At 45.6% G+C, this 25186-nt stretch overlaps 1 protein-coding gene across 1 annotated transcript in view; it reads left to right on the top strand.

The window, feature by feature from the left end:
- Positions 1 to 25186, top strand: part of itga8 (integrin, alpha 8) — a 39627-nt gene that overhangs the window by 5606 nt on the left and 8835 nt on the right. The window contains exons 6-22 of the mRNA XM_084026190.1: positions 179 to 224; positions 2142 to 2267; positions 2889 to 2933; positions 4143 to 4186; positions 5460 to 5516; positions 5838 to 5890; positions 5974 to 6179; positions 10299 to 10496; positions 14691 to 14736; positions 14840 to 14947; positions 18603 to 18658; positions 19060 to 19217; positions 19330 to 19461; positions 20331 to 20398; positions 21094 to 21241; positions 21843 to 21935; positions 24943 to 25022. Of these exons, the coding sequence (XP_083882316.1) occupies positions 179 to 224; positions 2142 to 2267; positions 2889 to 2933; positions 4143 to 4186; positions 5460 to 5516; positions 5838 to 5890; positions 5974 to 6179; positions 10299 to 10496; positions 14691 to 14736; positions 14840 to 14947; positions 18603 to 18658; positions 19060 to 19217; positions 19330 to 19461; positions 20331 to 20398; positions 21094 to 21241; positions 21843 to 21935; positions 24943 to 25022 (1664 nt within the window). The remainder of the gene's footprint in view (positions 1 to 178; positions 225 to 2141; positions 2268 to 2888; positions 2934 to 4142; positions 4187 to 5459; positions 5517 to 5837; positions 5891 to 5973; positions 6180 to 10298; positions 10497 to 14690; positions 14737 to 14839; positions 14948 to 18602; positions 18659 to 19059; positions 19218 to 19329; positions 19462 to 20330; positions 20399 to 21093; positions 21242 to 21842; positions 21936 to 24942; positions 25023 to 25186) is intronic.

Consider the following 25186-nt stretch of genomic DNA (forward strand, 5'->3'; position numbering starts at 1 on the left):
TGAACGTTGACCTCTGTCTCATGGTCCAACTCTACCCTCCTGTACAGGAAGCTGTCATTCTCTAAAGGATGTCAACAGGAACGCACACACAGCGACACACGTTCCATCTAAGGAACACATCCATACATACTCACAAACATCTGTCACATGACTAACCCTGGCTCTCTATTCATTCCAGGAAGGAATGCTGGTGGTAGGAGGACCTGGGAGCTTTTACTGGCAAGGTAACTGCAGCCACAGTGTGTATTTGGTGTCTTCATTTCAATGACTTCATCGATGGGAAGGTGTTCAAATGAATAGAGATGAGTTTAACAGAACAGCCCACATACACACACAGGCACACGGACACATTTGCCAAATCTGCATTTTCATTACAGGAGCCTTACGTAGGAGGAGGTAGAAGGAAGCCTGTCTCTTTCCCTTGCTTTGCCGCTTGCCTTAGCCCTTTCCCTCCCTCTCGCTTGCTCCTTTACTTCATGGCTGTCTCTAACAGCGTAACAGGAAATGGGTGTTTGGGCTCTGTAATGAGCTGATCGGGGGGTAATGGAGTGTGGAGGAACTGCCCCTCTGCCCCGTGATAAAGCGCTGAGGGGCTTGGAACAGCTTCAAGGAGAGGAAGAGGCTCAAGGGCAGGCTACAGAAGAAAGGTGTGGAGAATTTAAAGAGTGGTGGAGAAAGAGAGCAGGGAGGACAGCAGGAGTGATAGAGGATTGTTAAGGAGATGATAGAAACATGTTGCAGCGTGGGGGGGGGGGAGTAAGTCAGACAGAGAAAGAAGAAGAAGAGAGATGGATCTGGCCGATAAGAGGTCAGCTAGTGTGCTGGGTATGCAGGGCTCGTCCAAGCAGAGGAATGAAGTGTCTTCATGGGTGTAGACACAGCTAGAGTTTGTCAGAGTCCAGCTGTCGCTGTGTAGCTCTACTCCCCCGACTCCAGGTGTGTGTCTCATCCACATTCATCAGAGCTTGTGGCTGTTTTGAAGGAGAAAGGAGACACTTAATCATCATTTGCACTAATTTCTCTTTCCTTTCTCTGTAACCCCGACGCGTCACTTCAGCATTGGTTTAGAAAGAAAGTTGGAGCAAGAGGTCAGAAAAATCTGAAAAAATGAGTCTGAAAATCTCAGTGATGGATATTTCATAAATGCTGCTACCTATTTTTCAACAGCGTTGCTGCCGTTATTAAATATGATTTAATAATAAATGCTCCAGGATAGAAGACCGCTCTAAACAGGCATCCCAGACAGCTTAATGGACTGCTCCTTTTCGGTGCCCTCCGCGTGGCGAGGCTGGCTGCCTCCAGTTAAAACACTTCCTCCAAATGTTTATAAAAGCACTCGGCCTAGATTTTATGGCCTCTAATATACAACGATTATCCTCAGCCTTCAGCCTGAGTCACCGTTTCAAAAAAAGAAAAACTCTTTTATATACAACCTTGTTATCTCTGAGTGTAAAGGACACTTCGAATTAGCTGCAGTGACTTATGAATCTGCGTTAGGTTTGTAACACGGCGTCTCATTAATCAGACAGAGGGTTCATAATGACTCGATGTAGTGATATGTTATTCTGGGAGATAAACCCGTAGTGCAGGGTGAGAGAGAAGAGGGAGGGGGGAGGAAGAGGAGTTGGAGGGAGGGTTAAGAGGGCACATTTTCCTCCCTGTCAGCGCACACACACACACACACACACACACACACACACACACACATTTAGGAGGATTTATGGAAGGTTGAGAGCGGCTTTAGATAAAATCATTTGTTTGTCTGACCTCTTGTGTAAGAGCAGAGGAAGGGTGTTGTTTGTGCGTGCTCACCTATAATTCAGCATCCATCGCCACAGAGAGGACAGGCATTTTCCTGAGGGTCCTTTAAAGCGGTATTTTTCCAGCTATTCCTCGACCATCGATGTGTTTTAGCTTTCCTCGGGGAAGGCTGCTATGTGTTGCTAGTGCTGTGCATCTTTCACGTGGAGCAGCTGGGTCGGCTCCAGCAGGTTTCCATAGCAGAGGGCAGCTTTCATGAAACCACTGGTCATGAACAGATGTGACTCTCTCACCTTTATTGTTTGTTTTTCTCTGTCGATTTATCTGCGTGTGTGTGTGTGTGTGTGTGTGTGTGTGTGTGTGTGTGTGTGTGTATGCAGGTCAGGTAATGACAGCGGGGATAGCTGAGATACTGAACGGCTACTCTTTGAAGGCGGTGCTGAGACGGGTTCCAGGAGAGAAACACACTCGAGCTGCTGAAGACACACACGACGACAGTTACCTCGGTAACGCACATTCACAAAACAAACACTCACAAAGTGATAACAGTCTTGATCTAAATCAGAGATCTTCAACAGGCGGTCCGTGACCCCTAGGGGGTCCGCAGAGTTACTATAGGGGGTCCCCGACATTATTTGATCCCAAGCTTTAGTTCTTCAAAAGTATGTCCAAAAATACACTTTAACATGAATACAAACTATAATAAGCAAATATAATTCTTCCTGTATATTCAATGTTATGAGGTGAAATTGTGACGTAGAAATGCCAATATAGAATTAAAATATGTTCTGTTAAAATATGAATCTGTCAGCAATGATTTACTTTAATGGCTTAGCATTGAATACATACATCATTACAAAGTACTTTTATACCTGGCACTATAAGCTGCACTACACATTATTATTGACCGGTTTAATAAGCAACACAGTTTTATACGATATGTAATAGGGGGCTCATCCACCGTGTGACTTTAGGCCTTGGGGTTCTTGGCCTGAAATACGTTGAAGACCTCTGATCTAAATAGTAATCCTACATTACTTTACTTATATCACACACAGTTGTACACCGAGCTAGATTCACAGAGCTAATCCCCCATATGTCATCATGTGCAACCCATTCCTCTCTAGGTTACTCTGTGGCAGTGGGAGAGTTTACAGGAGACTCTGAACAAGGTGAGAAAGCCAACAATTCATTACAACTAACCGCATGCTGCACCAGAGGAATCCCCCACTAACAACCTCAGACGGCGTGCAACACCACCGGCAGCGCTCGCTCCTCGTTCGTGCTCCCCGGCTGCATGCCAGCTCCCTGGTGAGGCTGATGTACGCTGAGCGATAAGGAGTGGACAGCTGGGTGACAGTGTCTTGGTCTGAACTCAGAGGCAGTAATGAGAACTGTCTCTGCGTGTCTGGGTCGCGACCCTGAGGGGACAGAGGTTTTTTTTTTTTCGGGAACTGCTGATAAAGGGATTTCCTCTCCGCCATTTTGACTGATTAGAATGATTAGTGGCAGACCTCTTCAGGGCTCGAGTGAGTCCAGAATCTCTCCTGGACTTGAAACATAAGTTGGAAAAAGAAACAGGGACGATGTGCATGTGAGTTCTGAAAGGCCCATTTCAACTAAACACTCTTTAAGGAAAGAAAATGAGGAGAAATAAAATGTGTCAGAATACAGTCATGCTACATAATTTTCTAAACTGTTGAAATCATATTTTTTATTGCTTTCTCTTCAAACACTGTCACCGCACACTCACTCTTCTGCAGCTCTGTCACAAACATGAAACGCTCCTCCTCCAATGCCACTTCACCATTCATCATTTCCTGTCTTTCAGAGCCCCTTTTCTAATCAACATTTAATGGTATCTTTACGGGACAACTTTGAGTTTACGTACCCCCCTGCCAAGGCCCCGAGCCCCCTCCGGCACAACACATGTCAGGGAGTCTTAAAGCGAGCCTTAAGAGGTTTCACAGGCATGTTGTTGCGTTGTGTTGTGGTGCGAAGCTTGTTGTGGTCTTGTTCGAACTCCCTTCAGACTGGAGAACTGGTCCTTACTGGGAGTTTTGAGTGAAGATGGGGCTGGGAAGTCCTGGTTTACAGGCTCCGTGGTTGAGCCTTTTGGGTAGAGCTGGAAGGCAGGAAGGAGGGCCCATGTCTTCCCTCTCTGGGTGGGTCCCTCAGAAGTCCCTGGAAGTCCACAGCACCACACTCATCAATCAATACACAAGCACAGAGCACCCAATCACTCAGTGTGTTCTCAGCCAGGCTCGGCCCTTCTGACAGGGTGGGCTGCGTCGGGGAGTTAAGGGTTCAGGCCTTCGAGACAAACCCCTTTCTGACACATACACAAATGCTAAGTCTTCATTTGTTTGTGTATTTCCCAGAGCTGATCGCCGGAGTCCCAAGAGGTGCACAGAACTTTGGATATGTGAGTATGAAGCTCTGGGACATTTGGATGCATCCGACAGCACTCGACACTAACATCATGAAAACGGCAAATTAGGGAATATATTCTGGACAGATGTTGTTTATCCCTCCAGTCTATTTTCACAGACATGTGGACTCCATGCCAAGCACCTTTGATGTCATTTTGGTGGCTCATGATGAAACTTAAACAGTATAAACTTCTTATAAATGTATGTGTAGCAGTGTGATCTGAGAAATTGTTTTTTACACATACGCACACAATACAGTTCTTTTAGATTCATCTGTTTTCAGTGTTTCATATTGGATCACAAGCCTTACTGTACACATGTGTATCTATGTAGACATGGGAAATGTAGTGTGTCCAATGTTCTCTTATGGGAACATGTCCCCAGGGCTGACAGTGTCAATCCTCCCTAATGACGCACAGCTTCCGCTGCATGTGGAGGGCGGTGACCCCACCTAACCCCACTAACCCTTCTCTACACACGACCCCTAACCCTAACCTGCAGTGTAACCGCAGGACTCGCCGCGCTGCACACACACACGCTGCAACTGTGTGATTTTATGTCGGGGCATTGTAGCTGGAGCAAGGATGCTCATCATGTACACAGTGTCTTAGAGCAGGGGGTCTGTCAGCTCGCCGTAGGGGGGTGTTAGCAAGGGAACGCCATGTTTCAGGCCTGACATCAGAGTAGCTGTCGACCCCGATCACGTTTCATCTGTGACCAATTGGATAATTCGGAGTGCATGAAAGTTAGTAAGCTAGTGATTGAATATTTGCCATTACTTTTCTCTTGCATCTGTGTTCCTAAGTGGATCCTTGTTTAGTGTCTTTGAGACATCTGTGAATGGGTCAACGTGTATCCTCGTGTGTGTGTGTGTGTGTGTCTGTGAGTGTGTGTGTGTGTGTGTGTGTACGTGGCTGTCTCCATGTGGTTGTTATTTTAGGTCTTATGAAGGAATTCTCAGCCCCCCCCCCCCCCCACCCCTCCTTGTCTCCCCACGACTGGGGTTAAGATGGGGGGAAGGAGAGAAAGATCAGGGGGAAATGGTAAAGGCACAAAGATGATGATGGTGGGGGAGGGCAGGGGAAAGAACAGGCACTTTAAAAAGCTTTTTATGCATTTTCAGATTCTTTTGTTTCTCTCCCCCTGCATTCCTCGTGTGCCTGTTTGTCAGATTGCTTGGCCGTGCGCCTGCTGTGCTGTGAGGACAAAGCCTGGTGCTTTTAAGTCCAGCCGTATTGCATCTGACAATGTCTCTGCTTGTTTTAGGTGGCAATGATCAATTCCACCAATCTGACTTTCATCCAGAACTTCACGGGAGAGCAGGTAGGAGCATCAGCACGGTCATAATACAGTGCAGCATATGAACGACTGCACCATTGGCACCAGCTCATATGGATTCTCGTTCATTATTTAATGAATTTTTTAATGAATCCTCTCTTTATTCCTATTTAAATGCATCAGGAATGACCAGGTGCAATGATTACATTATGTGTCACAATTACCCAGGAGAAATTAATTCATGCATAACAATTGTTTGGCGCTATAAAAGACAAGACATTAGCAAATTATGTTTTTATTATTATTATTATTATTACTGGGATTATAGTTGAAGATACTCATGTTCCTTCCTCGTCTGTCCCTCAGATGGCCTCTTATTTTGGCTATTCGGTGGCCGTCACTGACCTGAATGGAGATGGGTAAGTGATAAATCTCCTTGTAACACAAGACACACATAGTCTCGTCTTTTGTAGCCTTTAAACTACAGCTTACGTCCCACCAGGACCGACGATGTGCTGGTCGGAGCCCCCCTCTACATGGAGCGGGAGATGGAGAGCAAACCCAGAGAGGTGGGGCGGGTGTACCTATACCTGCAAATGGCGCCGCTCACTTTCTCCGAGCCCGTTGCCCTCACCGGCACGCACACCTTCGGACGCTTCGGCACGGCTATAGCACCCCTGGGAGACGTCAACCAGGATGGATACAATGGTAGGCTGAGAGGATGTAAGACAGAACGAGACAGAGGAGAAAGGGAAAGTTCAGATAAAGAAGAGGAAATTGAGCCAGATGATGTTCATCTGAGAATTACAAATATTCAAGACGAGGGATCCAACAGAGAGGAAAAAGAGAAGGAGATGAGGGAATTAAACAAAATCATTTCATATGTTTTGTTAATACGTGAACCTCTATGTGTTGTACTTGCATGTGCAGCTGGTGTTTCTAAGTAAACCCAATGGCAGACACGTCTGTAACCCGTGTAACCCGTGTGTCTCAGACTGTTTTGTCTCTGACGGAGGAAATCCTATCAAATGCGGCTGCTCGAGAAAACGTAAAGCTCTTCAGCCAATCAGGAAGCGCGGCGATGAAAGGTTGTCTGTGTGAGCTTGTTTCCTCCTGTGATGATCGGGGATAAGGCCATGTGTGCGCAAGCGTGTGTGCATTGGGGTTATTTTTAACTCGCCAGATGTGCCCCGAGATAAAATCATCTGGGAGTTTCTGTCCGGCAGCTCGGAGTTCATTCCTCTTCAATGTGTTTGTTCTATCCTCACTTTGATTGGCCAAAGACACATGCACACACACATGTGTACGCACACACACACACATATGCACACACACTCACAAACCCGGCAGCCTGCAGGCCAAATGCTCCATAAGGCTAAGGCATGTTTAAAGGTGTTTTAAAAATGAATGAACTGATGCACATCTGGCCCTCGTGATGTTTAACTTATTGTTTTATTTATTCATGGGCAGCTCGCGTTAATGCGCGTCTCAGCCCTTTAAAGCCCTTTAACCATCAGATCAATAGCCATCGGATCAATACTGAAGCTTTCTCTGGCCTGAAACACACTGTAAATCACATCAGGCTGTCTGTCAGGATGTGGCCGTCTCTGAGAAGCCGGCGGCGTCTCTCTGCCAGCTGCAGTGACACACACAGCCGATCCTTGTTGAGAGCTAACCTAATGAGTACAAGTCGATGTCGGCCCATGATTTCATGATTCGACATTACTTCATGGTGTCACAGTGGATACATTGTGATCAGGCCTTTCATCAGCACGTCAAACTGCTGCATTCAAGTGTACCTGTGTCCGTGCTTAATCACTGACAGACCGCTCCTCTGTCCGTGACGGCACCGAGGCATCAGCCCTCCTCACATGGCGGAGACGTCACCACTCTGTGTCCAAACGTCTTCACGAGAGCAGATAGTCCTCTGATCTCTGTCACAGCTGCAGAAAGAAACCTGACATTTTGGTTAATTCAGTTTGCGATGTGGATCAGAGTGTCTGTCTGTCTGTCCCCGTGGTTCAGAGTGTCTGTCTGTCCCCGTGGTTCAGAGTGTCTGTCTGTCTGTCCCCGTGGTTCAGAGTGTCTGTCTGTCCCCGTGGTTCAGAGTGTCTGTCTGTCTGTCCCCGTGGTTCAGAGTGTCTGTCTGTCCGTCTGTCCCCGTGGTTCAGAGTGTCTGTCTGTCTGTCTCCGTGGTTCAGGGTGTCTGTCTGTCCCCGTGGTTCAGAGTGTCTGTCTGTCTGTCCCCGTGGTTCAGAGTGTCTGTCTGTCCCCGTGGTTCAGAGTGTCTGTCTGTCCCCCTGGATCAGAGTGTCTGTCTGTCCCCGTGGTTCAGAGTGTCTGTCTGTCCCCGTGGTTCAGAGTGTCTGTCTGTCTGTCTCCGTGGTTCAGGGTGTCTGTCTGTCCCCGTGGTTCAGAGTGTCTGTCTGTCTGTCCCCGTGGTTCAGAGTGCCTGTCTGTCCCCGTGGTTCAGGGTGTCTGTCTGTCCCCGTGGTTCAGAGTGCCTGTCTGTCCCCGTGGTTCAGAGTGCCTGTCTGTCCCCGTGGTTCAGAGTGTCTGTCTGTCCCCGTGGTTCAGAGTGTCTGTCTGTCTGTCCCCGTGGTTCAGAGTGCCTGTCTGTCTGTCCCCGTGGTTCAGAGTGTCTGTCTGTCCCCGTGGATCAGAGTGTCTGTCTGTCCCCGTGGTTCAGAGTGTCTGTCTGTCCCCGTGGTTCAGAGTGTCTGTCTGTCTGTCTCCGTGGTTCAGGGTGTCTGTCTGTCCCCGTGGTTCAGAGTGTCTGTCTGTCTGTCCCCGTGGTTCAGAGTGTCTGTCTGTCCGTCTGTCCCCGTGGTTCAGAGTGTCTGTCTGTCCGTCTGTCCCCGTGGATCAGAGTGTCTGTCTGTCCCCGTGGTTCAGAGTGTCTGTCTGTCCCCGTGGTTCAGAGTGTCTGTCTGTCTGTCTCCGTGGTTCAGGGTGTCTGTCTGTCCCCGTGGTTCAGAGTGTCTGTCTGTCTGTCCCCGTGGTTCAGAGTGTCTGTCTGTCCGTCTGTCCCCGTGGTTCAGAGTGTCTGTCTGTCCCCGTGGTTCAGAGTGTCTGTCTGTCCCCGTGGTTCAGAGTGTCTGTCTGTCTGTCCCCGTGGTTCAGAGTGTCTGTCTGTCCGTCTGTCCCCGTGGTTCAGAGTGTCTGTCTGTCCCCGTGGTTCAGAGTGTCTGTCTGTCCGTCTGTCCCCGTGGTTCAGAGTGTCTGTCCCCGTGGTTCAGAGTGTCTGTCTGTCCCCGTGGTTCAGAGTGTCTGTCCCCGTGGTTCAGAGTGTCTGTCCCCGTGGTTCAGAGTGTCTGTCTGGTAGTTTGGTCTCAGTGATCACAGTGGGTGTTCGGATGTTTCTGCCGTGGATATCTGCATGACTGGGATGCTGTTCTGCCCACGAGTGACTTTCACATTATTTGAAGATTACACTTTTTTTTTAGTATAATGTTGTTTTACACAGCTATTCGGTCGTGTACACATACCCACACATACAGATGTGCGCACACACACACACACACACACAGGCTCATGTATACACTTGCATACACACATGGTTGCATTTATCCTTTCTACCCCACAATCTGCTTCATGTGGAACCAGTTGTTTAGGCTGTGGGAGAGGGGTCCAGAGACAAACAGGATGTCTAGAGGTGTTTGGACAGTGACAGTACTGAGGGAGACCCTACTCATATCCAGGACAGTGTGAGGTGTGGACACGGAGAGTAAACATCTCAATGAGTTTGTGTGGTCAAAGACTGGCTCTCAGTATCAGGGCAGGTGCCTGCTGCATGTTAATTGCTTTATTTATCTTTTCATGTGGCCGATGTCGTTTTACTATGAGCGATGGGGTCTGTTTTAGTTGGAAAGGTTTTCAGGGGATTTGAATTGATTTTTCAAAACACTTTTTCACTCTCCTTCCAAGAATTGAATGAGAAGATTAATACCAGCCTCATCTGTCCACTATCGAGCTGGAATCAGGAAACAATAAGCATAGCTTGATAAATTATAGTTTGTTTGTTAATGTTGCGTTTCAGACATCTTGGAACTCGCACGTTTCCATCCTACTAGAAATAGTACGATGGAAAGCCATTCAAAGTCGGAGTTCCTACTCCGACATCTCAAAGAAGCAGTTGTTTGATGTTACATGACATTGGATGGGCACAGTGTATATGTATATGGGAAACTAAAAAGCCATGTTAGGCAGATTTCCTTCTATTTAATTAAAAATACTATAATAACTGAAAATCTTGATGTCAAAATAACTCACCATATGAGGTAGCTGGTGAACAATCTCTGAAAGTTATCTCTGCACAACAGGTATTCGGTATAACGTTAAAATAGCTGAGATTTAAACACTTGCCAAAGAAACATCCATTTTTCACAGTCAGTGACGTTTCTTTGTTGACCTTTGGCATCGAGATGGCAACACCTGTGACAGTCGCATCAATCTTCTCATCTAAGTCTTGTAAGAGATCAAACAATTATATTTCCAGATATGTCAAACTCAAACATTGTCTGCCATCTAAGCATTTGTCACTTATTGTGTGATATTTATCCAAATGTTAACCAAGAATTAAAGAATTGCCTAATCAGACAAATAAAGAAAGATGGAAGCGAGACGAGATTAAAAGATGACTCAAACAAACGAAAACTAAAGAGAAGAGGTAAATGAGCATGCCAGCCTTGTTCCCCAGTGCAGGTAAAGGAAGGTCAAGCTCTTCCTTCTCTCTTTCCTTCCACCTGTATGTGTTCCTCTGCTTCTGTCTCCGAGGGGCCTTAACCCTGCTGATGTCTAAAGCAGCCGTGTTTGTGTCACCCTCAGACGTGGCGGTGGGCTGTCCGTTCGGTGGCGAGGAGCGGGGAGGCAGAGTATTGATCTTTAACGGTAACAGAGATGTATCCACGCAAGGCCTAACGCTGAGCCAAGAGCTGAGAGCAGCCGAGACCCCCAGTGGCAGCTTGCCTGGATACGGATTCACTCTCCGAGGAGGCCAGGACCTGGACAACAATCAGTATCCCGGTAAATACACTCAACAAGTCAATCCTCGTCTCAACTCCCTATATTATAATCAAAATTCTTTCTCCGACTTGCATTCCTTCACTTTTCCACTTTCCTTCCAGCAGCCTCCCTCCTCTTCACTCTTGACCTCCACATTTCATGCCCCCCCCTTGTCATGCACATCCCCATGTCTTCCCGTCTTGCTTTACTTCTCGTGTCTGGTAAAGTCATCAGTCAGAAGAAGGGGGTACAAGGATGAGTGCCAACGAACTGCTGCTGCGTCAATTCTTTAGGGATTTACAACGTTAAGAAGAGAAAACACAAGACTGGGGGAAAGAAAGGAGTATAATAAAACCGCATGTTCAGTCCGCCAGACATTCAAGCCTTGGCTCGTATCCCTCAAACTGTGAGCAGACAATGCAGCATTCAATCAAATTACATCCATGCAACTCCACACTTTATGTGCCACCTACTTACTTTACTGAACGCCTCCAACTTCTGACTTTAAAAACATATTAGAAACCCCATTTCAATCATAAGAGAGCTGAAAAGCAGATGATTTTTTTGTACAAGTGCAGAGCTGTTTATATAGGAGTTTTAGCACTGAAAAAAAAAGGCAATTTAAACATAGCCGGCCTGTCAAACCCCTGTTTTACTGCCTAATTTTCTCCCTTATTTAGAGCCACTCTGCTCTCAGCGTTACTCTGGCTTTGTGCTTCCACAAATTAGGCTGAAAAAGAGAATTTGTTTAGTTTTACCTTTTCTTTTCTTTGCCCCCCACGCCCTGCTCCCCTTTTTCCTTTTCATTCTGCTATAATAACATATTTCTTCATTCAACAAACAGGATATCAAGGGACACACACACACAGGATCACATGTGCGGCTTGTGATCAGTTTCACTGGCGGCCACAGTGTGTGTGTGTTGAGTGTTTGCCAGGCTCCGGGTCAAAGCTAGACCCTGTCCAGACCCGCTGCAAATCAGAGGATTAAAAACATTGTACAGTAAATACACACACCGGTTGAAACTGAGGCTGTTGGAGGAGGAAGTGGAGTAGAAACTCATGGGTGGCATAGCTTTCAGCCAACACACACACACACAAACACACACACACGAGCATGCAGCGCCTGTGTCGTCTGTCATTAGAGAGCTGGCTGGCGGAAGTGAAACACACACACACACAAAGCGTGTCGTTAGCAGGGTAGTAAAGTCACACTGTTCAAAGGGCCCACAGATGTTTGATCAGTATTATGGGAGGACTGCACAGGCGTCTGGGAGGCCCGCTGAAGCCACCATATGCTCCTCGTAGATGGTAAATGTCATTAGCACTGCAGGAACAGAGAGAAGGAAGATAGTGATAAACCTGCACAGTAGGAAATGAAAGGTCGAAGGGAGGGGAATGATAAAGAAGGTAGAACAAGAACCAAAATGTCACACACGCTTAAGGTCTAGGGCTCAGATTTAGGCTCCATTAAACTTAATGCAGCTTAATTCATGGGGCCTGGCAGAGAAGAAGCACTGAGTTGGCCAATAAGCAGAGTACGGTCCAGACTAAAGGCTGGAGTTAAGGTTAGGGTCATTGTGTCTCGCAACGGGGTCAGATTGCCCCAGGGTGCATTTCAGGTTCAGCTGAGAGGCCAAAGGTCAAAACTGCCAATGTTTTACCCGTCAATCACACTTGGTCAGAGAGCTACAGACACAGAGACATGTTGGGGTCGGGGATTTGGATGTAGGTGTTGGCGAGGGGTCGTCAGGTCGCTCATTAGGTCGGTAAAAGGTGTAAATTGATTACTGGCCTCCTTGTCTACTCGTATATTTACTGGCGAGCTGTATTTTCAGCTCATTCTGGATGTACTTACGAGGTAAAAGTTCTCATATTTGCATCTTTTGGAGCGTGCAAACTTCTTGTTCCCCCAGCATTAAACTTTTATACCCCAAATGTACTTTTAAACAAAGCCTGGTATATTAGTCAATCCTGAGGAAATCCTCCACAATGTGGAGCAGACATTTCCCAGAGTCTGCACTGTGAAAGATGTACATTTCAGGCCAAATATAGAGTGATGAAAATGCACATTATAGCTGGCAAGCTACCGAATAGCCTTAAAATCCCACACATGCATCCAAGAATTAAGAAATCCTCCATTGCTCTGTTAAAAACCGCCTCCTTTTCCACTGAGTGCCATTGACCTTTGGCATTTCCTCGCGGAGGCCAATCCCCTGCAGCTAAGCAGGCAGCCAGTGACAGCTTGACAGTCCGTTTAAACATTGGATGTGTTTTCACAGCGCGGGACAGACACCGTCAGCCTAACAGACTATACCTGAGACCCGCCATCGGGAGTGTGTAGGAGTGTATATGAGAGTGTGTGGGTATGGTACGGTGTGTCTTTGCACGCGCCCACACACACACACTAACCTCAAATCAACAGTGGCAGCCAAGCTTTCCTGTGCACAAGGAAATGGGATTGAAAAGGAAAGTGGGCCGTTATTTGATTAAGCCTTCGGTGCAGCCATGCACGCACTCACACTCTCACACACACTTAACCCCGATGGTGCCCTGTCCACAAATCAGTCTCATGTCACGCCGCGGTTCTGAGAGCAAACAAAAGAGTGAGGATAAGGAGCGCAGACAACCTCCATATCAGAGACTCACAGATTTGACAGGACTGGAGTTGGATTTCCACGTTACACAACTCCAGCAGCGGGATGGACGGAGGAATTTGGCCTGGGAGTGTGGTGGTCCCTCGCTGTCTCTCTCTCTCTCTGCTGAAAGCACACCTTGCTTCTGATGACTTTCACAGATTGCGGTTTAAAGGCCAAGTACACTCTTCTCTGCCCTCCCTTTTCTTTCGAGCATCCCCCCTTCCTCCTGCTGTGCTCTTTTCCCCCTTTTACGTACCTCTCCAACTGCCCCACAAAACCCACATCTTGAGGTCTTTTCTCGTTGCAGGCTTTTCGATACACTACACACACACACACACTACACACACACACACACACAGTGACATAGCACACACTCAGGGGTAGAGGGACAGGGCCTTAATGTTTAATGTTGTGGTTTCAGGGGGACTCAGTGACTGCAGCCAAAGGCAGAAACAGATGTGCCTCTCTCAGATTCAATTAGTCCCCCTCTTCTTAAATATGCAGGAGAGGAAAGACAGCAGTCTATAATGAAATATATAAATAATCTCTAGAATGTTTATAAGGTGATGTTCACAGTTTAATGTCATTGGCACAAAATAAATCTGCACTTTCCGATAATTATGTTGGCATTTTTTACAATTTTTCTATCATTTTCAAGGCCAAACAAGGAATAAATTATTCCTAAAAAATTAATAACCGATTAATTCATCAAATAATAATATAATATGATAATCATTTGCCAGAGCGCCAGTTGCTTTTCACATCAGCATGAGATTATTCTGTCTTCCTCTGGATCACACAACTTAGTTTTGTTGCATTTGGCTGCGGTGGCTTGTATCCATTAAGTGCCTCTCTTCAGTTTCACATTGTTTTAATCAGTACTTCAGTGTGTGTGTGTGTGTGTGTGTGTGTGTGCCGCTTTCATTGGTATGTGTCCCCTAACCGCAGCCGTTAAATGCCAGGCTCTATTTTAAACTCATGAGAGCCAATTAAAAGTGTGTGTTCATCACCAGACCCATGAAAACAAATAAAAATCACAGATAGATGAGATCGGTTGCTGCTTACAATTAGGAGCTGTTGGGAAATGTTGCTCAGCGAAATGTGATTGGAGCGATGTGAACTTTGTAATGTCGCTGGAATGCAGCATGGGGGTCCCCCGTCTCGCAGCACAAACACACACACACACACACACACACACACACACACTATGAACTCACAAACGTACACATTAACGCATGTTGTGTTTATGAATTTAGTCTGAGGCGAGTCATGTGTGAAAGGAAAAGAATAGTGATATCAGACAGAATGTCAAGGCGATATCAGTCTGTGTGTGTGTGTGTGTGTGTGTGTGTGTGTGTGTGTGTGTGTGTGTGTGTGTGTGTGTGTGTGTGTGTGTGTGTGTGTGTGTGTGTGTGTGCGTGTGTGTGTGTGAGTGTGTGTATTAAACGTGAGAAGTCTGTGTTGGATGAAGATTGCTGGAGACCTTGAAATCAGTCCCATCTGTGCCACTCTTTGAAGCTCTCCATTCCCTGTGTCTGTCTCTCTCCCTCTCTCTCTCTCCCTCTATCTTTGTGCAGATCTGATCGTGGGGGCGTTCGGGGCGGGCGCCGTGTCGGTGTACAGGTAAGAAAGGTGTTCCGTCTCGTTTAGAAACGCTCGAGTAGAGCAGAGACTCGTTTGTCACGTTGGTGAGATTCTGAGATTTCTCTCTTTTGTTGGTGTGCAGGTCTCGAGCTGTGGTGTCTGTGGAAGCTGCAATGATCTTGACTCCCAGGATCCTGAACCCCGATGAACGACACTGTCACCTGCCTGAAACGGACATCATGGTCACCTGGTGAGAAGAGCAGGCTGAGATAGATTTTTGATCTCACGTTTGCATAGTTACCTAAACACGAAAACACATAAACTAACAAAAAACGTATTTACTCACCCTAACCCCGCTGACAAATGGTGTAATCCTTTCCAGCTGTGAGGATTATCCTTCACTTCTGTTTGGCACTGCTTTGTGGGGCACTAGCATCCATCAATGCCACACGCAAATGAAGTGAAAAACACTAACTATCCGTGTGTGTGTGTGTGTGTGTGTGTGTGTGTGTGTGTGTGTGTGTGTGTGAGTTGTACCACAAATTGTACCGCTCATACTCACTTACTACAATAAAATGGTATGCAGCCTTAAGTATACACATTCACAAATCATACAGAGTCTGACAGGTGTGACAAATATTTCACCCCGGTGCTCCAGACTTCTGCCGTCAGCCGAGGTTTGAATGTTCGTATAATGCAATCATTTAGAAGCGCGGTGAAAATGCTTACTCAATACACCCTGGAAATACAGATTTATGAGACCCTGCTATTAATTTGAAACAGCATAATTCTATTTTGATTATGTTATTGTTCCTGTGGGTAGCAGGCTGGCTTTGAACAGTCTGGGGACGGTGAGGTCCACTGAGGGGAAACGGGTCTAAAGGCTCCTGCTGCTTCGCCGCAGTCTGTTGTTGGTCCAATCGTATCGGGTCCGGAACCGCAGTCGGACCATTTGGACGGGAGAAGTGCGTGTGTGTGTGTGTGTGTGTGTGTGTGTGTGTGTGTGTGTGTGTGTGTGTGTGTGTGTGTGTGTGTGTTGGCAGCGAGTTAAAAAAAAAAGGAACAGGGTTTGGGTTGGATTGACAGAAAGCACTAAACTCTGGAATTCTCTAAAAACATAACTCAGCTTATTTAAATAAACCGCCATATAGTTTGGGCCGGGTGGAATCAGAGAGGACGACTCAGACACACATGCAGAGAGTCAAACAGCACCTTGTAGAATTAAGGGATGTCTGAGGCTTTTAGCTGTTTCTCTGTCAGCGAGAGCTATGAGACACGCGATGGGAGGTGAACTGCAGTTTACGCCGCTCATGTGTTACCATTACATTACCGTCAGAGGTTAAGCATCAGGTTTTTGGAAAAATAATTCCCCAGCAATCTGGGAAAAAACCCAGAGGGTCTTTTGACAACACTGACCGCTGTTCTTTATTTCCAGAAACCTCAAACACTCAGACCATCTGGATGAAAATCAATATTCTGCCTGCCGCACAATTTCTTTTTAATTTTTTAGTATTTCGGGTCATTTTAAGCCTTTATTATAGACAGTGGAGTTGCACTTCCTTCACTTAACCAGAACAAAGATGTTAAAAATGGCTCCCTGGTGGTCACTTTGTACAACTTGATCTAAAATCAAATTTAGTTATATTTCTACGTTTCTGGTCAATACTTTATACAGTATTCTCACACAAGCTAACATTTGTTAGTTACAATAATCAATATAATTGTGTTAAACAGATGTATATAAAACGGCTTGCTTATAGTGGTGAACCAACAGAGAATCATCACGTAACTCTGCAGTTCCTCTCAGCTCTACACCGCTTTTAGTGGGTTTCAGCTCATTGTTGATGGTTTCTTCTCACAGATTTACTGGCTTCTTCTCACCACCACTTATACACAGTAATCTCTATAAACAGATTCTGTATTCTGTTGTCAGACCATGAGATTGCTCTTAGTTGGCTGGGGGGAATCAGCTGTTCATCTCTGAAATCTGACTGGCGCCTGCAGACACACAGAAATAGCGACTAGCTGGTAAACGTTTGACTGAAGAGCAAGATGTTTTTCTCAGGTGGAAAGTAGAATATCAGCTTCATGAGGTGGACAGAAACTTAATGTGTTGCAAAATATCAGCTGGACCTGTTTGTTAATACAGTTTAACGTACATTTTTGGTCGACAGCTTGTTTCTGGTGCCTCTAAGTTGCCGAAAATCAAATCAAAGATTGCAGGGAAATGATTTTTCAGAAAATCCGATGCTCTGTGACTGGAATGTAATGGTGATGCATGAGAGGCTGCAGCTAGTTGAAGGAGCGGTGGGAAAGGAGGGGCGGCTCCTTAATGACCACTCTTGAATTGAACGTTCTTCCTCACTCATTAAGGGAGGGATTTATGTGCGCCTATTTGCAGGGATGGCTGGCTGGCCGTGTGCAGGGTGGTGGTGGTGGAGCACAGATGCATTTTGAGGAAAATTACATACAGTAATGACTAACCATGCAGCAAGAGCTGTTGTCAGTAAAATGGGGGTCATTTCCGTGCTGATAACACTTAAGTTTGACACACGGTGCTTATTAGAGTCACACTTGAGCACACCCAGCCGAACGCATACAACACACATGTGCTTACATGCAGCACATATTAAACACGCAGGAAACGTGACATAGGGGAGCAATTTAAAAAAAGAAACCTGTATTCCATCACTCACACATAATCTCACATTTATTTACCTCACATTCAGAATGCAGGAACGCTGGCTCATCATTATAGCGCCTGATGATGGGGATCCTCATTAATATAGAACAGGCAAACATCCACAACATCTGCTTTTTGGATGTTGGAGTTTGTGGACTGAAACCAAACAAACACATTAAGTACTTTACCTCGTGACTTGCTTGTAGAGAGAGATTATCAGAAGTGTTGTTTCTGTAGGTTTCCTGAGATTAGTGGATATTAACAGTGCAGAGATCCGAGTGTGGGAGTCACTTTCCTGTTCTTGATTAGAGAGGTGATAAAACACACACACACTCTTACACATGCACTAATACACAGTGCAATAGAGGAAATACAGAAATGTTTCCCAGTCTCCCATGTCTGTATGTCTAATTGAGGGGCTCACAGGGCCCTCAGCGGCATTTCCCACTGCCCCCTGGGGCACAGGAGGGAATTAATGCCTTGCTTATGGGCAGTTTATTGAGCTGGTTTTTTTCATGATTTTGTCATACATACAAATATAAAGGAAGAGTGTGGTTGAAAAACGTCTGCAATGAATAAATAATATTACCGGGTCTTAGTTTGTGGTCATGACTTCTTCCAAATAAGTCAGCACCTAATTTCTGTGTGCATTAACCACACAACGCATGCTGATTTTATATACACGCTGCAAATATGACCAGCATGCAGTGGCTTAGGACGCCACAAAGCAAATATAAATACAAACCACATTCATAACGCTACAACCGAAAAGTAAATACTATTTCATAAATGTCCAGACCTCCATTTCCACATTTTGAGACAAAGTATCTAACCATAAAACATACAAAATAAGCAACCACTCAATTGTTTTATCATCTTTACTTCAGAAAACATTGGACATTTTAATGAAAATCCCTTAATGTACCTTTTATCAACACTTTGTTAGAGCTGCCACACTAAAACTTGCATGGCTTATACAGGTTTTATATCCTGTGATTAATTGATAGACTCTTTAAAAAAAAAAAAAAACTTAAACTTACATTTTTTGGAATGTAAGGTCCCAGTAGGAATCGGATTGTAAATGTTGGTACTTGTGCATTTTGTCCAGTTTGTCAGTGTGGATGTGGGTCAATGGACTGGTGACTGTGTTGATTATCTACAATATATTTCCCACAATCAACCCGTCTGCCTCTCACTTGTCTCTTTATCTCCCTTCCTCCAGTCTAAAGGTGGCCGTGTGTGCAGCCGTGAGCGGCGTGGGCATCCCCAGCTCTGTAGGTAAGCAGCTGTGTACAGTGTGAGGGAATGAGAGAGGGAGGCAAAGGGGGGAGAGCAGAGAGGGTGGGGAAGTCATCAGAGCCACCTTATTAGAGTTCCCGCTGTGAAACGGCAGCTCTGGCGCACCGATCGGAGTGGAAAACAAAGGCAGGAGGGCGGGGTGAAGAGGAATAGGGCAGACAGACTCACACAGTGGAGCTTTATAGTGCATTGTTTCCACTGTCTAATGATGCTCTGCAGAGTAAAACGCCTACAAGTGGCTCCCGACTCAGTGACGAATGGAAAGTCGTGTTCCCATAAAGGGATTGGATCATGTGGAACAGGAGCGTCTGATTGGCTGGATCGCCTCATTCACTCTCACTGTCACTCATGCTTTCATCTCACCGTTGCCTTCTGTCCAGACCTGAGAGCAGAGCTGCAGCTGGACTGGTTGAAAGGCACCAGAGGCGGAGTGAAGAGAGTGTTGTTCCTGGACACCCAGCAGCCTCAGCGCACGGGGCTCCTCAAACTGGGGAAGAACCACCCACGTGCATGTCTGAGCTACACCATTTACCTGAGAGTGAGCAAATCAACACACACGCACATTCATGAGCTTTGGCATGCTGCATATCTTACATTAGCTGTAGATACTAATTTGTATTTATTCATTCACCTTTCTTTCATTGTTTCAGGAGGAGGAGGATTTCAGGGACAAATTGACCCCAATCTCATTGGCTCTGAACTACAGCTTAGCTCCGCCCACTCACGGCCAAAACCTGCCACCTGTCCTCAACCATTACAGCAGTACCTTCCTTCAAGAGCACGTGAGTGTTAATATACAGATTGTAGGTATATAGTATGGTGTTGGTTTTCTAATTTTCCATATTGTGATTTTTGCTATTTCGGTTCCATCTTCTGCATGTTTGGAAGAGGGATTCCTCCTCTGTTGCTCTTCCAGAGTTTTTTGGATTTCCCCTGTTAAAGGGCTCCTTGGGGGAGTTTGTCTTTAACCTAAATTGAGGAACCAGGATAAAGGTTGTCATATGCTTGATAGATTGTAAAGCCCCTAGAGGTAAATTTGTGCTCTGTGATATTGGCCCAAATAAATAAAACTTCCATGACTTGACGAAGCCCAACCCTGAACACATGCTGCCAAATTTGAGAATAGACTCCAACATGATGTTAAATTACAGTTTTTGATGAAATAATTTCCCTCAGACACATCAAAATATAATCTGCTGCCTTTTTAAAGGGTAGATCAGGATCATTGCTGGTAAACTCAACCCGTCTTGCCAATCAAGAACTCAGCAAATCAGTCAGATCAGTATAAGTCAGTTTTAATGGGTGCAGGTCAGTCCAAAAGAAACGGAGAAAGGGCTTGCTGCACATCAAAAACTCAGCTCTGGACCAACTTCAAACTATTTATTTTTCTAACAAGCAAGTCTGATAAAGAATATGTGAACCACATTGCATGCTCTTTGAGAGAGAGAGAGAGAGAGAGAGAGAGAGAGAGAGAGAGAGAGTGGAGAACTTATTTGTCCAACACCTGGATAGTACGACTCTAATGTGGATGGTATGAGTCTATGTATACACCACCTGCATCCTTGCATGTCCCACCTAACGTTTATTTCTGTTTGGTCTGATGATGATGTCCAGTGTACCTCAACCATTTCCTCCTCCCTCTTCCTCTCAGGCCTACATTCTCCTGGACTGCGGTGACGACAACATCTGTATCCCCGACCTCCAGCTCTCTGCCAGCATGTAAGACTGACATGCTGACCTCAACCTCTAAACACACGTGCACACACACACACACACACACACACACACACACACACACACACACACACACACACACACACAGCTAAACACAGAATGTGTGTCTGTTATTCCTCACACAATGAACAAAGTTTACACCGAAGTTGCTCCCATTATAGTTCCATTTACCTTATGTTGTGTGTGTGAGAGTGATTTTGTGCCTGTGTGTGTGTGTGTGTGTGTGTGTGTGTGTGTGTGTGTGTGTGTGTGTGCGTGTGTGTGTGTGTGCGTGTGTGTGTGTGTGTGTGTGTGTGTGCGTGCGTGTGTGTGTGTGTGTGTGTGTGTGTGTGTGTGTGTGTGTGTGTGTGTGTGTGTGTGTGTGGAATTAGCCTACTCTACATAGTGTTTCCAGCTGTACGATATCTCCATGGCAGCGTTGTACTAACATCCTGTCACCCTCTCCTGACTGACACACACGTTTGTGTGGGTCAGGAGTATTACGTTCCATGCAGCAGAGCAGAGTGAAAGTCCTGAAAACGTATATACTAGTTTTTTTTTTAAAAACACAGGACAAAGAGTCGGAGATTCTTTCACGTAACTGCATCAAAGTGCTTTATTTGTCATCTGTGTCCTCAACATGACGTGTAAGATTTATTTTCTCTGTTCTCTCTCTTATTTAAAAAATATAACACACACAGGGACCGCTCCGAGCTGGTCATTGGAGACGACAATCTGGTCATGTTGACCATCACCGTGGTGAACCGAGGAGAGGGAGCCTACGAGACCGAGCTCCACACGCTGATACCACCGGAGGCCGACTATATTGGAGTGGAGCGCAGGGTGGAGGTAAATAAACACACATTTGTCTGCAATCGGCTTGTTGGACGTCGGGGGCCGGCTGAGTGGATTATATTTATAGTGGATTATTATAGTGAAAATAGACGTTGGGATGACGTGTGTGATAAGTGATCGTACGAATGAGGAAGTGAGCTATTTGAGGCTGCAGTTACAGTATGACATCACATCCTGTTGTGTCTCCTTGGTGTGTTTGTTTGGAGTCATTAAGAGGAGGCTATCAGCAGCCCAAAAACCCCTACTATGATTTACAAGCTGCATTAGTGACCACGGAAATGGATAGGGTCAACTGTGTGTGTGTGTGTGTGTGTGTGTGTGTGTGTGTGTGTGTGTGTGTGTGTGTGTGTGTGTGTGTGTGTGTTTGCCTGCATGTGTAATAGGGGCTAATGAGTGTGTAATGGGGCTGCTTGATTGATGAGGTAGTTACTGTCAGAGCATCCATCACTCCTTCTCTTCCTCCTGTGTTTTACGTCCCTCCATTGTTCCTCTATTTACCTTCTTGATGAACAGAGCTCTCTATTTCTCACTCTCGTTCTATTTTGCCTCATCATCTCACCCCCTCTTTCTCCCTCCCCTCCCCTCTCCTCTCTAGTCTTTGTCCCAGCTGAACTGCGAGTACAAGATGGTCAACGAGTCCAGAATGGTGGTGTGTGACCTGGGAAACCCCATGGTTGCCGGGACAGAGGTGAGTTGAAACACACGAAAGCACAAAAGCACACTTTCTTTTTTTTTTTCGTTCAAACCTCCCGCTGAGAAGGTACGACTGTTACTCCTCACGCTTAATCCACACCGATTGATGGTTTCCAGCGATTGCTGATCGTCACCTTGACCCTCATTCCACACACTGTGGCTCCCTCGGCTGTGCTTCACACTCAGTGTGTGTGTGCGTAAGTGTGTGTGTGTGTAGTGTTTAATAATCCGTTTAGCTCTGGAATGGATGACACATGCAGGAAGTCAAGGCTTTGTAAAGTAAAGAGCGGTCCTTTCCGACATGAAACTCGACCACGCCGCTGCAGGTTTGTGTGCCACATCGCGGGTCACATGTGGTCCAGTGATCGTGTGATCAAGCGTGTGTATTAATGTGAATCACGGGGTTTTGTAAAGGTGTCAAGGCCGGCGCAGAGATGCGTTTGAGCTGTGGAAGGTGACACACGGCATCCTGATCAATCAATTATGTGGTCATGTTTCACGGTCGGGGGAGGGGTGCATAACAAGGCATGTGGAAGGGACAACGCATGTTCACCAGTGTGTGTGTGTGTGTGTGTGTGTGTGTGTGTGTGTGTGTCGTCCAGATGTTTCCCATATTTAACTCTCCCCTTGCCCCACTGGACGTTCAGGAATCCATGAACTGCTCCAGAACACACTTCCACATACAGACTGCAGTTATATTGTGCAACCAAATCGTTCTCATGGCTGGAGTTCATTTGTTGTGCCACATGACACAGCTGTAGTGGCTCGCTGGGCAGGTCAGCGTAGGAGGTACACGCCTGCAGGAACGCTGGGTTTTCGTGCCTGTCTGCCTGCCAGCATCTGTTTCACTTTTGCTTCTCTTTTTTTTTTTTTTTTTTTATGCAAGACAGGACAACATCGGTGAAAACAACACGATATGTACAGTTATTTCAAGTCTAGACAGAAAAAATAAAGAAATGAAATAAAAACAAACAAAACGACAATAACACCAAAACTCAAATATTACACAAGAAAGTTGCACTTGTTGGGTGTATTGTTGATCTGGAGTATATGTGCGTGTGCTTTTTAAAATTATTATTATGCATTATTATTTCTGTGCCGTTATTGCTCAGTTTACAGTGTTGTTGTTTTGTCTTGATTTTAGTTCATTGAGCTTGGGTAAATTTAGCAAACATTCTTCTTAATGAGCCAGAATTCAAATAATCATTTCTCGACCGAATCCTACTGTGGTGATATGATTATATTGTGTATCGTAAACAATTAAGATATCACACACACACACACGCCATCCGGAGAAAAATGGTTTTACCCATCTACACAACCTAGCTAATGTCCTTGGGTGTCGTTGGGTCATGCAGATGATAATTAGATTAGCACTGTACATCCGGTTATCTCTGTCAGGATGATTTACATTATATATCTAAATTGTTGCCTTGCAAGCTAATAATAAAGGTAACTTACTGTTTTAAAGTAGGTGCACTGCACACGTTACAGGTAGAACGGCTGGTCCTGTAGTGCCGGTGGTCCTGTCTTCAAACTATCTTGAGCACACAAATAACTCGTGGCCACAAATTAATTAAAATGTGGGAACAAATTAATTTAAACGTGGCCACAAATTAGTTAAAACGTGGGAACGAGTTGTATCTCGTGCTCTCAATGTAGTAAAACGTGGCCTCTATCTATTTATTTTTCTCCGGGGCGCCGTACATTCTAGTGTTTAACTTTATAAAGAGAGTAAAAGTAAAAAGAAGTGATTATTTCCATACATCATACATCATGTAGGTGTAATCCTGAACACTGACTCCAGACCATAAATGTATTTCTAGAATGGACACATTAGTACAGCTTTGTCACATGACCAATTGTATGAAGAGATTTAAATAAAGTAGTTTGAAGCTGAAATGCACCGGGCAGCACCCAGCGGGTGGACTGGCACCTCACCAGCTACCAGCCACGTCCTCATGGACTGAGCTTCATATAATAATATATAATGATAATAATAATTATCATCAACATATGTTGATATTGGAAACCTATTCTTTTTTCATATTGACGTTCATTTCAGCCACATCACACTGCCCTATATGTAAGTGTCCTCATGATAACTATTTTGAGTGTCAAACAACAGCTTGTAGTTTTATCCCTCTTGTGTAGGGTTGAAAAAACGTTTAATAAAGCCATTAGATTTGAAATAAAATTGCAGCAAGGTTGCTTTGAGAATGTTTCTGTAGATGTTTTTGAGGATTTTTCTCCACCTTGAAAATATCAAAGTCATTGTAACGAGTATAATTTCAAGCTGACCATAGCTGGGCTCTCTAAAGGACACACTTGTACTTTCATGTTGGGGAGTGATGCCCCAAAGACTAATTCTCAGAGACACCGTTGACCTCATCAGCCTGTTGTTGGCCGTTCAGCTCATCATCATAGAGTGACGTCTTCTCTTTGACCGGCTCGTACTTACTTGGTGTCTCTTTAGATCTTCCCTGCCTGACTTTGTTGTCCTGACCCCCCCTCCCCCGCAGGCCTGCCTCATGAAGCGTTGGTCTGCATACTGTCATCACGTCTCTCTCTTTGACTCCACGTTAATCTGTCTTTCAGCAGAGCTCGCTCACTCGTGCACGTACGTTAGCCTAGAAGACCGGATTTAAACTGGTGAGGGACAAGAAACTTAAACGTGGCTTTTAAGTGTGTCGGGTCTGGATTCTCTCTGATATTAGAATCCTTCTGTCGTCACACACACACACACACACACACACACACACACACACACAGACCCGATGCTGCTTATGGATCAACAGAGGGGGGGAGCTAACAGGGATTTTATTGTCTACTACTGGTCACTGTAAACATGATGTGTCCTCTGATGTACAGCATTTATTTCTGTCTTTCTTTCCTCTCAGTCATGTCAGTCACATTGTTTTAATCCTCTCTCTCTCTCTCTCTCTCTCTCTCTCTCTCTCTCTCTCTCTCTCTCTCTCTCTCTCTCTCTCTCTCTTCTCCAGCTGTCTGTTGGTTTGAGGTTTTCCGTCCAAAGGCTGGATGATGCCGGACCAAAGATCAGCTTTGAGCTCCAGATCCACAGGTGACACGCCCACCAACTCTCACGCACACTTCCCCCCCCCAACATGACACATAATCGCACACAAACACACACAAAGAGCTGTTTGTCTTCTGAGCCATGTAAATAGGATCTGTGTGTGTCGTGATCCCGTCGCTGTGGTTTGATGAAGCTAACCGCAGAGACAG

This window comes from Eutrigla gurnardus, assembly GCF_963514095.1.
Source record: "Eutrigla gurnardus genome assembly, chromosome: 14".
Classification (NCBI taxonomy): Eukaryota; Metazoa; Chordata; class Actinopteri; order Perciformes; family Triglidae; genus Eutrigla; species Eutrigla gurnardus.